Here is a 13,223-nt window from a genome sequence, read left to right on the forward strand (position 1 = left end):
CGTTATTCAAAAAAGCTTTGTTTTAGATAAACTCATTTAAATTTTTTAATATTTTTTTACCCATTTGGCAAATTGAGAAGACAAATCTGAAGTGAGGAAAAATTATGCTGATCTGAGTATTTCACAACAAGAAATTTCATGTTTTTAAGTTTAATTTTTCGAAAATTCTAGTTTTTTCCTAAAATACATTTTGTTTTCAATTTTCTTTGTATTTTGTGAAAATTTCTTAATTTTTATACAAATGATACTTTAATTAACCTAAGGCACTTCCCAGGATCCCTTGGAAAGATTGGCTGCGTTAGGGTCTGATTAGATTAGAAATGATACTTTAAATTTAGTGGAAATTTATCAACAATTTATTTTTAATTTTCTTCGTATTTTGTGATAATCTCTCAATTTTATACAAATTAGACTTTAAATTTAGTGAAAATATATCAACTATTTCATGGATGTTTAACAAGGTTTTGTAAATTGAAATACTATTTGATATTAAAAAAACGATTTTTATCGTTAATAATTTTAATTGTTTATCAATAAAAACATTGATGTTGTAAAAAACTCCTCTAGATTATTTGGTTGTCATTTGATACTGAAAAAATTCTACATACTATTATTATTATACAGTCATCCCACATATTCGGAACACCCACAAATTCGGAACACTTTTGTGATAATTTGTCAATAACATGGTAAACGCAACTTTTCTGTCGACCCTACTATTTTTAGGACCTTCATTTGGACATTCACTTGCTATTTTAGTAGTACTTTTTGAACAAAAAACCTCATTTCATGACTATTTTATCCAGAGCAGCAAAACACTGCCTCCAAATTGCCTGTTCCATGATTGTGGGATGTTATTGTGCCTCCCACAATTGTGGAACACCTGTATTTAATTGATATTTTCACAAAAAAAGTTATCAGACCATTCGTAAAACATAACTATGCTTTAGTTTCGTTGGTTTCAGTGCGTGAAGTCATTATTTTGTAAAAATTATGTACTCATGGAGAGAACCAAAGTTTGTTTACATCCGTAAGAAAAAAGTGTTCCGAATTTGTGGATTTCAAGGATCAAAGTTTTTCTTCAAAAACTTGATATAAAAGTTAAAATTTGCAATTGTTCGATACAGCATTCGAAAGATCGCAAGAAAAGCTTTCAAATGAAGGTAAAAACGAATTATTAAGTTAAATTATCGATTTGCTATGAATTTTTGAGCATTGGCCGATCTGTAAACCGTTCCGAATATGTGGGATGACTGTACTAGATAATAAATTTAAGTTTATTTTTTTTTCGTAAGAAAAAAATGATAATAAAAATGAAGCTCTCATAAAATTAAAAAAAAACGAACAAAATTAAATATTGTTTTTTGTTTTTTTTTTCATTTTTGTTCTTTTTCTTTCTTTTTTTTCTTGTTCTTCTTTTAATTTTTTTATTTTTTTTCATAAAATTGGCCGTTGCAAATATTTTTCAAAGTCAGAGCCGAGGGACATAAACTCGAAATAAAATATGTCGATACATTTTTGTTATGTTTCCCTTGTTTCCTTGGAAGTTTTTTTTATGCAACATTTGTTTTACAAAAAAAAAACTACACTTTGCTTGTTTATGTTTTTCTTGTTAAAATTTTACTTTTGATTTAAATTTTCATTTAACTTGTTTCGTTTAAGTTTATTTTTGATAGTTTTTTGATAATTCTACCACCATCATAACTATCATTGCTTTTTACCTCTTTTTTCATAATTCTACAGTCAGTTTTTTTTAATTTTTTTCTTATTTTGACATATTGTTATAGAAAAATACCATTATTATTTAAATTCTAATTGAAAGCGTATATGCATAGTTTGGGACATTATAAAAATTAGTTAATACATATTTTTACTCAGAGTATAACGAATTGTTGTAAAAAAAAAAGCCAAGTTTTATGTTGGCCCCTTAAAAATGAGGTTTTTTTTCAAACATTGCCAAAATCATATAAAATAAGTCAATTTTTCAATTCAATTCGGTTTTATTGGTGCATAATCAAGTTACAATAAGTTCTCTTAAAGTACATAACAGAGTTTTGGGGTTCCTTTCACCTGTGTGTTACATCATAATCCATTTTGAAGCAATTATTGTTGTTAACTAAGGGATTACCAAGAGTAAGAAAAACATTTAAAAAAACTTGCTAAGATTCCAAAGAAACGAGATAGAAAAGGGAAAAACTTATAACTATATCACAATTTTTTATCCTTTGTAGATGTGCTTGATCATCAGCTCCCCAAGGGCTGGAAATTGCTCCGCCTTGTCTTAAATTTAAAGCAATCTTCTTTCCAATGCTTTTTAAAGTATTTTTATGTTTTTAAATCGAATTGTGTGAATTGCGCAATCATCTTTTCTCATTTTTTGTGTTCTACGACTTCATATTTTAAATTTTTCGTGGTTTTGGTTTTTATTCCAATCAACTAATTTGAGAGACTATGCTTTATTTTCTACCGAAGTCTGTCCACATTTCCAGTTGCAATAAAACCATTTGTTTACTGTGTATTCTAACATCCCCGAAATGTATTACCCTGATTAATGCGGCCAGTCCTACAACGCTACTTTAACCGCAGAGAGGATTCTGTGAACGGAACACATTTCACAGAATCTAAAGGGGAGGAAGGATGCGTGGACATACCGTGCCAAACGCTTCGGGTTCGTTGAAAAGAATATTTTTTTGAATTTTTAAATATTTTGAGTTTTGTAGTTGGAAATGTATGTCTTAAAATAAAAACAAACGTGTGAAACAGGCTAAAATAAATCAACAAAAAGCTGCTACCTTCAACTTGCAGAACCCTCTCACCTAATTGAATTAATGCACCAGCCCAAACCAAAACTCGAAAATCACGACTATTGTGCAACACGACACTTCCGACGCAGAAAAAAATGCGTGCGCGCCAAACCGCTTCAAATCCATTTATTTCGTGTGTACAATTTTTCAATTTTCACCCCGCTTCCCGAAACTAACAACTTGATTGGAGCCCGTGCCCGGATTCGAGTTACATCACCGAGCCCTACCAACACGGGCAAAAGCAGAAAAAAACAACGACTCGACTTTGATCCGGTCACTTATTGGAAATTGATCCAAAATGGAAGAAGGAGACGAAGAAACGTACAAATCCGCAAATTCCGTGAAATCGTGTGGATTTTTTAATCGATTCGGAAGCCAATAAACCGTGTAATGGGCACCCGGTTTACCCGGCCCGTGACTTGTGCTGGGTGAATTTTAAAAACCTTAATTATAATTATTGTTGACGGCGCTCGCCCGAACACGAGCATTTTATTAGAGGGGAATGTCACGTTAAGCTTGAGCTGAAATAGAAAATTGTCACGCGGCGAACCATTCAACTGTCAATGCTCTAACTTCGGGGTAACCCTTGAGTGCTTCGAGAGGTATTTATTTTGTTTTGTCGTTGAATTTTTTGAAATTAAATACGTTAAAAATTGAAGATCTGGCAGCCCTGTTTTGAGATTTCGATACCTAAAAGATTTTTTTTCCAGTTTGATTTTGAACATTTGTTTCCTAAGAAGATTTTCTGCATATAATTGGATAGGTATTTGAAAGACTTTTCCAATGATTTTCAATTTTCGAAGATCTGGCAACCCTGCCATAACATGTCTCCACTTAAGAAATATTTTCCAAACTGCTAAAGAATTATTTTGAAAATAAAAATTAAAGCGACATTTAAACTACATTCGTTTTTTTATATATAAGTATTTGAATATTATTATGAGTCTCTGGGAACACTGCCAAGGGTTAAGATTTGCTGAGTATTTTCAAGTTTTTTGTAGTTATTTTCAAAATAAATTAAGCCACTCAAAGGTCTCCAACTTCAGTGAATTCATTTTTACAGCAAATTTCTCTCCTCCCTCACCCGGAGGGAGGCGGGGTACTTTATATCGTCACCCACGTTTCAAAGCAAAGCAAATTAAAAAGAAGAAGAAAAAGCAAAAGAATCAGCCCATGTCAATACAATCATTAGCGCCACCACCGAGTCGTCCTCGCAGTTTTGCGAAGCTTTCTGCCAATTTCAACCTGCAAAAAAACGACGACGAAGCAACAGAAAACGATGAAAAATAATTGCACAGTTCAACGAAAGTAAAATTGAAACGGCGCGCTACTCTTTGTGAGGGTGAAATCTGCGCATGCTCCGAGGTCTTTGAAATAATAATAAAAATGAAAAATGGGATGTGTCGTGCGGGGGAGGCATTTAGTGGGTATGTTTACGGTACTAAAGTTTTGACTATTATGAGAAACTGTAGCGAATGCTTCGTTGTGGAGGTATGTTTTTTTTGTTGCAAGAGTTTTGAAGTAATTGGCGAAAGATGTTTTCTAATTAAAAGAATAATAAAATTTTAATGATTATCTTGATGTTGATGTAAAAGTCCAGCTCACCAAACTGAATAGTTATTTTTACTAGATTTTGGTCGATGCGTCATTGAAATCATCCAAAACATCGTTTTTTCTGTTCTTTTTTTTTGCTGAACATTAATCGCTTGGCAGTGCTCCCAGAATTTTTAATTTTATTCAATATGCCAAATTGACTGCCAAATTGAATTGATTTGGCACTGAAAAGATCGTCAAATTTCGCTGAAGTGATGACATTTGTTGGCAAGGATGCCAGATTCTCGAAATAAAATTATATTTAAAAAATCATATTTAAAAAATTATATTTTTTCACTTGAGCACTTAACACATTATACAAGGTTGCCAGATCTTCGATGTCTTTTTGTCATATTATTTTAAAAGTTTTTCTGCAAAAACCAACAAAGTAGCCGATAGTGCTTGGCAGTGCTCCCTGATCGTCGAAATGCTTATGAAGAATTCATTTTAATCAGCTGAATGCCTTTCATAAAATTTTATTTCGATACATAAATCGTCTTACCTTGATGGTTAGGATGGTTAAATTTCGCTTAAGTCACCACATTTAACGGCAGGGTTGCCAGATCTTCTCTATTGACAACTTTTTTAATACTTCTTTAACAAAAAACGTTTTTGAAAGTCAGTGTTTTATTTCGCAAAATACTGCGCTGAGAAGCTATGTAAGTATTACTTAAGAACTTATAACAGCCGCAAGGGCTGCCAGATCTTCATCTTTTCATAAAAAATTAAAAAAAAAACAATTCTTATTTCGAAATTTGTTGACAGTGCTCCTAGATCGATGGAAATTTTTCATTAAAATTTACAAACATTTCAGAAGTATTTTTTATCGTTGAAAATTCGTTAAAGACGGTCAGATCTATTTTTTTTAATTTTCAGCATAAAAATATTACCAAAACATAAAATATAATAGTGAACGACAATTAAAACTATTCTGAGTGGCATTTTCTGACCTTTTTTTTTATTTCGCCCAAAAATCAACACTATTTCCGAAATTTCTAAACAGTGCTCCCAGATTGTTGGATTTTTTTTTCATTTAAATTTAGTCAAGCATTTTCGGTATTTTTTTGATTAAAATAATACAGAGTTGAGAAGCTATTTAAGTTTCACTTAAGAATCTATAGCATCAGACAGAGCAGCCAGATCTTTTTTTCATAAAAAATAGTCCGAAATAGAGTTTTCAATATAAATATTCTAATTAAAATATAGTTACTGAATGGGACATAAAATAATTCCGAGTTTTCATTTTATAATCTTTTTTAAAGATTTCCCTCATAAATCAACACTACTTCCGATATTTCTAGACAGTGCTTCCAGATCGTTGGAAATTTTTCATTAAAATTAACAAACATTTTAGAAGTTTTTTTTTTCTGTTGTATATTCGTAAAATACAGCGTTGAGAAGCTATGCAAATTTCACTTAAGAACTTATAGCATCAAACAGAGCTGCCAGATTTTCACTTGTTCATGAAAAATGGCCCGAAATTGAATCTTGAACATGAGAAGTAAAATAATTCTGAGGTTTCAGATTTTTTAAGATTTCTTTCTTGACAGTTCTCCCATATTGTTGGAAGTTGAGTTTTTAAAGTAATGATTCTGAGTTGCATTTTCTGCTTTCAGATTTTTAATTATTTCCTACAAAAGTCTTGACAGTGCACCCAGATTGTTGGAATTTTCGTCATTCAAATTTACAAACATTTTGGGAAGTTTTTTTATCCCAAAAATTGTTGAGAAGCTAAACAAGTTTTACTTAAGAACTCATATCATTTGTCAGGGCTGCAAGATCTTATTTTTTTCAAATGAAAATAAAATGAATCTAGGCTGCATTTTCTGATATTTGTTTCAAGATTTTCCGCAAAGATCAACACTTTTTCTCAACATAAAAAATATCAACGCTATTTCCGATATTTTTGGCAGTGCTCCCAGATTGTTGGAAATTTTTCTTTAATTATTTAAAAGTTTGCGACAAGTTTTAGTGAACATTAGTCAATTAATGATGTTTTTTGGCAGTGTTGCCAAATTTTCAAAATTGACTTAATGTGAATAGTGACATAATTTTTCTCTGATGTTTAGCTTAAATTCTCTTATTTTTTTTTCGCATGGTGCCAGATTTCAGGTTCAAGAAAAGACAAAATAAGTTTTTTTTTCGTAAAACTTTTGATGCTCTTTACCAAAATTAAATTAAATAAAATATTCTTGAGTATTCAGCAAATTACAGTGCTACCAGATCACCTAATTTTTTTTATTTCAAACTTTTTTTTTTCTAAATTAGGGTTTGATCCTTCTACCATACCAAATATGTAACGTCCAACATAAGGAATTTGGTTAATTTTTACTTAAGTGGTAATATTTCATAACAGGGTTGCCAGACCTTCATAATGAAGTATCTGAAAAATATTTAAAATTACTTTCATTCAATTTCGTAAATGTAGATATCGAAAAGCATTGACAATTTTTAATAAGTATTTAAAGTATTGGGAAGGGTTGCCAAATTGATAGAAATTTAATTCAAAATCGAGATTTCAGATTTTCGATGCAAGTCAGCAAACGGCAACAATGTTGCTAATCTTAAATCATTAGCAAAGGTTTATCTCAAACTAAAATCAATTTTACCCAGCACAAGCATGTTTATCAAGCAGATCTTGCTCTAAACTGTCACCACCACTGGAGACATCCTTTTCAGCAAACCCCCAAGTCAGATCCAGTTTCCGTGCTCAAAGCATTGAATTGAATTGTAATCAGTTTAATAGGCTCCAATCAACCGACGTAGAAAAAAACGAGACCGATCTACAAGCCTCCATTTTCCTTTCAATCAAACGGCTGAAAAACGAGCTTCCTGCGTGACTTTCAGGCATTACCACCACCTGCGCCATCAATCTGTCACTGTCATTATAATTATGTGCTTTTCCAAGTTGGGGCTTTTGTACGTGAAGATTTTTTTTTCGACGTGCAATTTGCTACTACTCAATAGGTAATTGGATCGTGAACGCTCACGAGCTCAGATGGGATCGGAAACGAGTTTTTTTTCCTCAAACTGCTCGCAGTAAAAGTGTTTCAGCGCGTTGACAGCGCTGCGGAGAGTAGTGGGCCGTACTTATCGTCCACTTTCATCCCGAGGCTACGCGCTCCAATTGCGCCAGGGAGCAACATTTGCATAGAGTCACGCGAGCGAAACTGACCTTGCGATCCAGGTTTCGTTTTTCCGCAAAGACCTGTTCCTAGAGTTAGAGGAAATGGAGAGGAAAAGCAGCTCGAGGTGGCTATTGGGGACGGTTTTTGTGGGAGAACCTCGCAGGGTTGTAACGAAAGTGATTCAGAGCAGTTGGAAAATGGGTCGAGTCGAGTCTACGGGCTCGTCGGGATAAGTGAAATTGAGCTAACGGGATCAACTCCTATATGAGGAGTACTAACGATCGTAGCATTGCCTTGGGCGGGTTGGAATGTTGGGCAGAAATGGGACTTAAAATCTAGGCCTTTAAATGTTAGTAACTTACAGCTCTAATTGACAGATTTGACAGGTTGACAGGGATTAGTAAACTCTTTTAATACTTACTCAGAAATGCTGCTCGAATCACTCTGGAACACTTACCTGCATTCTTCAGAAAAAAAATCACCTCAGTTACATTAAATTGTAATGAGGGGTATATCGATGTTGAAGTCCGTGATCGGGAACTTTCAACGACCTTAACACTAAGTATCAAAATCACTTACCTGCATAGTTAACATGACTTGTTCGAAAGGGAGGTATATCAATGTTGAAGTCCGTGATTGGGAACCTCATGCGACAAGGAATCTTTTCAGGTTATCTTGACTGTGAAGTCCGTAATTGAAATGCAACATCGCATTCACATGTATACCACAAATCTTTTGAGGCTACATCTACACTGAAGTCCGTAATTGAAGTGACGATTTCCAATCGTGTACTTCAGCCAAAGAAAAAACTTGACCTCAAATTCAAATCTGTTCCTTCACCCAAATATCTGAATGTTTTTTTCGAACCATCAATAACATCAAGCCTCCCCCAGATAAAAACATATCGGCAAAACACTTTAACTCTCGCCATGTTCCGCCACGGCTCAATTCCTCAATTCCACAAAAAAAAACAAGAAGAAGCAAAATATCGTTAAACTGTTCATCATAACTCCCCGTCCGCTCATGATTCACCATAACACACTCGCTTTCCTCCAGATAACCGCTACTTCTCGGCCTTTACACGATTAAAAAAGGGAGCCCCCCTTCCTGATTTCGCAACAAAAACATTCCCCCCCCCTGTTCTCCGGTTCGATATCTTCTTCACAGCGCAAACATGCAACATATCTTCTTCTTCTTCTTCTGCTTCCTCCTCTCTGATGTGCCACTTACGGCCCGGCTTCGAATCGAAAGAGAACGTGAACGCTCCGTGCCGGCCAGAATCCAGTTGAACCAGTGTGTTTGGCAGAGCAGTCGCGTCGGCAATTGCCGACACTAGCCGTGACTTCCTAACCTATTTCTGCTGGACATGGGCTAGGAAAAACGTAAGGCCTGCTGGAACTAGCTTAGAACGGGTGATTTATTTTTGAGACGGGATCCCCAAGTGGGCTTTCACTTTTGGGAAAGTTTCCCGGAAGGGGCTACCGGCTTTGAGTTTCAATTCATGTTAGTAACCTAGAAGGTAATTTTGACAGATTTGACAGTTTGACAGAGGTTAGTAACCTTAAAACTACTAGTACTTACTCAGTTTTGCTGCTCGAACCTTAATCTACACTGTTGTACTTACCCCATTAACCTCACTTGCACTTTGTTCAGAAGGAGGTACCTCGATGTTGACGTCCGTGATTGAGAAGCTCAAAAACTGATTTCACTTCAGAAACATTTTATGTCAGTAGGGGTATATCAATTCTGAAGTCCGTGTTAGGGAAACTCACCAAAATCATTCTAATCTCTTTTCTCCCTCTCTCCCCCCTAGCGCCAACACCCAGATGGACAACGACGTCACGCCGGTCTACCTGGCGGCCCAGGAGGGCCACCTCGAGGTGCTCAAGTTTCTAGTCCTGGAGGCGGGCGGGTCGCTGTACGTGCGGGCCCGCGACGGCATGGCACCGATCCACGCGGCCTCCCAGATGGGCTGTCTGGACTGCCTCAAGTGGATGGTGAGTTAGCGCATTGTTGTAATCAATAGCGCGTAATGATGAAGGTTGGAAGAATGTGGAAAAGTGTGAGCAAGAACCGGGGCCAGTTGCACGGAAAGCTTGAGGAAGTTAAAAAACTTTTTTTTCTCAAAAATAGCGGACAAATTGACAATTTGAGTATCGGAACAGAATATTTAAAAGTAAATTTAAGCCTTTAAGTTATGTTTTGATTTGCAAAAAAATCTTTTTTGATTTTATTGTTTTGGTATTTTATATTTTTTTTTAATTTTGATCATTTTGTCAATTTTGTCAATATTGTCAACTTTGTCAATTTTGTCAATTTTGTCAATTTTATATTTATTTATTTCATCTTCGGCACTCGCCGCACAGACTACAACTTATGTCCTATTTTTAATCCTAGTTTTAAATACACATTTTGCAAATTTTGTCAATTTTGTCAATTTTGGTCATTTTGGTCATTTTGGTCATTTTGGTTATTTTGGTCATTTTGGTCATTTTGGTCATTTTGGTCAATTTGGTCATTTTGGTCATTTTTGTCATTTTTTTCATTTTTGTCATTTTTGTCATTTTTGTCATTTCTGTCATTTTTGTCATTTTCGTCATTTTTGTCATTTTTGTCATTTTTGTCATTTTTGTCATTTTTGTCATTTTTGTCATTTTTATCATTTTTGTCATTTTTGTCATTTTTGTAATTTTTGTCATTTTTTGTCGTTTTGGTCATTTTGGTCATTTTTGTCATTTTTATCATTTTTATCATTTTTTATCATTTTGGTCATTTTGGTCATTTTGGGATTTTGGTTATTTTGGTCATTTTGGTCATTTTGGTCATTTTGGTCATTTTGGTCATTTTGATCATTTTTGTCATTGTTGTCATTTTTGTCATTTTTGTCAATTTTGTCAATTTTGTCAATTTTGTCAATTTTGTCAATTTTGTCAATTTTGTCATTTTTGTCATTTTTGTCATTTTTGTCATTTTTGTTATTTTTGTCATTTTTGTCATTTTTGTCATTTTTGTCAATTTTGTCAATTTCTGTTATTTTTGTCATTTTTGTCATTTTGATTTTTTTTGATAATTTTTGCCAGTTTCGTCATTTTGGTCATTTTGATCGTTTTGATTGTTTTGACATTTTTTATTTTGGTCATTTTGGTAATTTTGGTAAATTTGGTAATTTGGTAAATTTGGTAATTCTGGTAATTTTGGTAATTTTGCCCATTTTGATCATCTTGATCATTTTTGTCCTAATATTGATTTTTTTCAGTGCAGTCTATTTTGTCGGTTATGTTTTAATGTCAATTTTTTAATTTAAACATTTTTGTTTTTCTCTGTATTTTTAATTTTTTTTTTTGGAAATTTTGTCAATCTTGTCATTTTAGTTATTTTGCCTTTTTTAAATTTAGTCAATTTTTTTTTATTTCGTCATTTCTGACATTTTTTCAAGTCCATTTAGAATTTTTTTTCTCTCGATTTCGATAATTTTGACATTTTGGAATGTTTGTCATTATTATCTTTTATTTTATTTCCATTTTGTTAAAGTCATTTTTGAAATTTTGTTAATTTTTGTTTTTATTTTTTCATTTTGTCATGTTTGTATTTTTATATTTGTCAATTTTTGATTTTTTTTTCGTTTTTGTCAATGTTTGTAGTTTTGTTACTCATTCTTTTTTTGTAATTTTTTACTTTTGTTAATTTTTGTAATTTTTGCCGTTTTTTCTCATTTTGTCTTTTTTTTTTTTGACGTGAGACAAAATGACAATTTGCGTTAATTTTGTCAATGTCGTTTTTTGTATTTTTATTATTGTTATTTTATATTTTTAAGATAATCGACATTTTTGTTTTTTTACCTTTATTTTAGTTTTTTACTTCCTTTTTTACTCGTTTTAAATTTATTTTTTTATTTTTGTTTTTGTCTGATTTGTTTTTTTTTTTGTATTTCTGACATTTGGAAGGTGTTTTTGTAATTGTAGTCATGTTTTGTAATTTTTATCATTTTTGTCTTTTAATTTGCAATTTTTACGTCATTTTTATTTTATTTTATTTTATTTCATCCGTTTTTGTCGTTTGTGTCAAGCTTTTTTGTATTTTTTTCTAAATTTTGTTTTGTATTGATATATTTTTTGCATTGGCGTTTGTATCATTTTGTTCCTTTTGTTTATTATTTTCATTCTTTTATATTGTTTTTCTTTATTTTTTTGTCCTTGCTATTTAAAAAAAAATACTTATGTTTTTTTACGTTTTTTTTTGTTTTTTGACTTTCGGACTTTTTGGCCTTTTCAATCAATGGAAAGTAAATACATTAAATTTACTTTCCATTGATTTATTTTTATTTTTTGATAGCTTTTTATTCTTTTGATACTGTTTTGTTTTTTATTTTATTTAGGAGAAGGACAACCATGGGTGGTCTCTCGGTTCGAAAAATCAGGGGGCAAAACACATTTTTTTTGAAAAAACTTTAAATTTTAAGGGAAATATAAGTCTAACCAACTGAAAACAATTAGAAATGCATTTTTCTGTGTTTAAAATCATATTTAGCATGTCTGGGATCGATGAAAAATATTTTAAATTTTTGTGGAATTCCAATGTACAGCACCACAAAAAGTTTTTTTTCGGCGAAAAAAAAATCTCTTCAATACTTGGATATTTTAAAAACTAATGATTGCAAAACAACAGGGCAGTTGTAAAATGCATTTTAAAACACTTTTTTTCATTCAAATGTTGAGACCATGGCTTGTTATTTCAATTTGTATATATTTTTTTATTTTTTTTAATCTCCAGACATTGCTTATGTTAGTTTTCTCCTGATTCTTACTTTTTTTATTATTATTTGTTAGTTATTATTATTTATTTATTTTTTTGACTTTCATGATTTGTTAATATTTTTATTATTTGCTCTCTTTTTTTACTTTTTCAAACACTTCGATTTTTGTTTATTTGTTCCACTTTTTTAATCGTTTTTTTAGGTTTTGGCGTTTTCCGACCTCTTACACTTTGTGTTTTTTTTTTAATTTAAGGGATTTTTAGGTTTTTTTACTTCTTTGTGATCCGTGATCGTGAAGGGCAGAGAGGGCGAGTCCCATCACTTGCTATCCGCACACTTCCAATTACACTTGGTGGGAAATCAACCGACCCCGGGCAAGTTGAGTTGACAAACCACTGCACTGAGCGGCCACTTGGATCATAATCAGTTCGACATCCGACCGGACCGGTTTCTGCCATGTGCCATTTTCAGTGTCAATCTTCGGGAGGGGGAAAATTGCCTCCAGTTTTTCGCTGCCTCCCCGGGCAGGTTCCATTTTTGTCATCTCGACAATGCAACTCGTCGGCGAAAACCGTTAGAGATTCGAAGAAGGGTGATAAAAGTGTGATTGAGAGTTAAATTGTTGCCAATAAGTAATTTTTATCAGGTGAGCGATTCTGGCAGATCAGGAGAGCTTGTCGAGTTCCGCTGATCGACTTTTAGCACCTCTAACTGCTCGCTCGCTCGTTAAGCGAAAAAAAAAAACGGCTTCGTGTAGAACAATGGCTTAGCCTAGATAGCCGCAGCACACGAATCGCATCGGAATCTCCTCCTGGTGTAATCATCGACCGGCCTTAAGCTACACCATTTATCAGGAAAATTGCAGACCCAGCATAATTTATTTCTTGTTTGGAGCCATCCCAACAGCGCAAGCTCACACACTCTCTCTCGCGAGGTCCGAGTCTC

General features: G+C 33.1%; 1 protein-coding gene across 2 annotated transcripts in view; it reads left to right on the plus strand.

The window, feature by feature from the left end:
• The window catches only part of LOC120413292 (uncharacterized), a 124,364-nt gene that overhangs the window by 29,676 nt on the left and 81,465 nt on the right, over positions 1-13,223 (plus strand). For both annotated transcript variants that reach the window (XM_052706251.1, XM_052706252.1), the window contains exon 3: positions 9,339-9,522. In XM_052706251.1, the coding sequence (XP_052562211.1) occupies positions 9,339-9,522 (184 nt within the window). The remainder of the gene's footprint in view (positions 1-9,338; positions 9,523-13,223) is intronic.

This window comes from Culex pipiens, chromosome 1 (assembly GCF_016801865.2).
Source record: "Culex pipiens pallens isolate TS chromosome 1, TS_CPP_V2, whole genome shotgun sequence".
Taxonomy (NCBI): domain Eukaryota; kingdom Metazoa; phylum Arthropoda; class Insecta; order Diptera; family Culicidae; genus Culex; species Culex pipiens.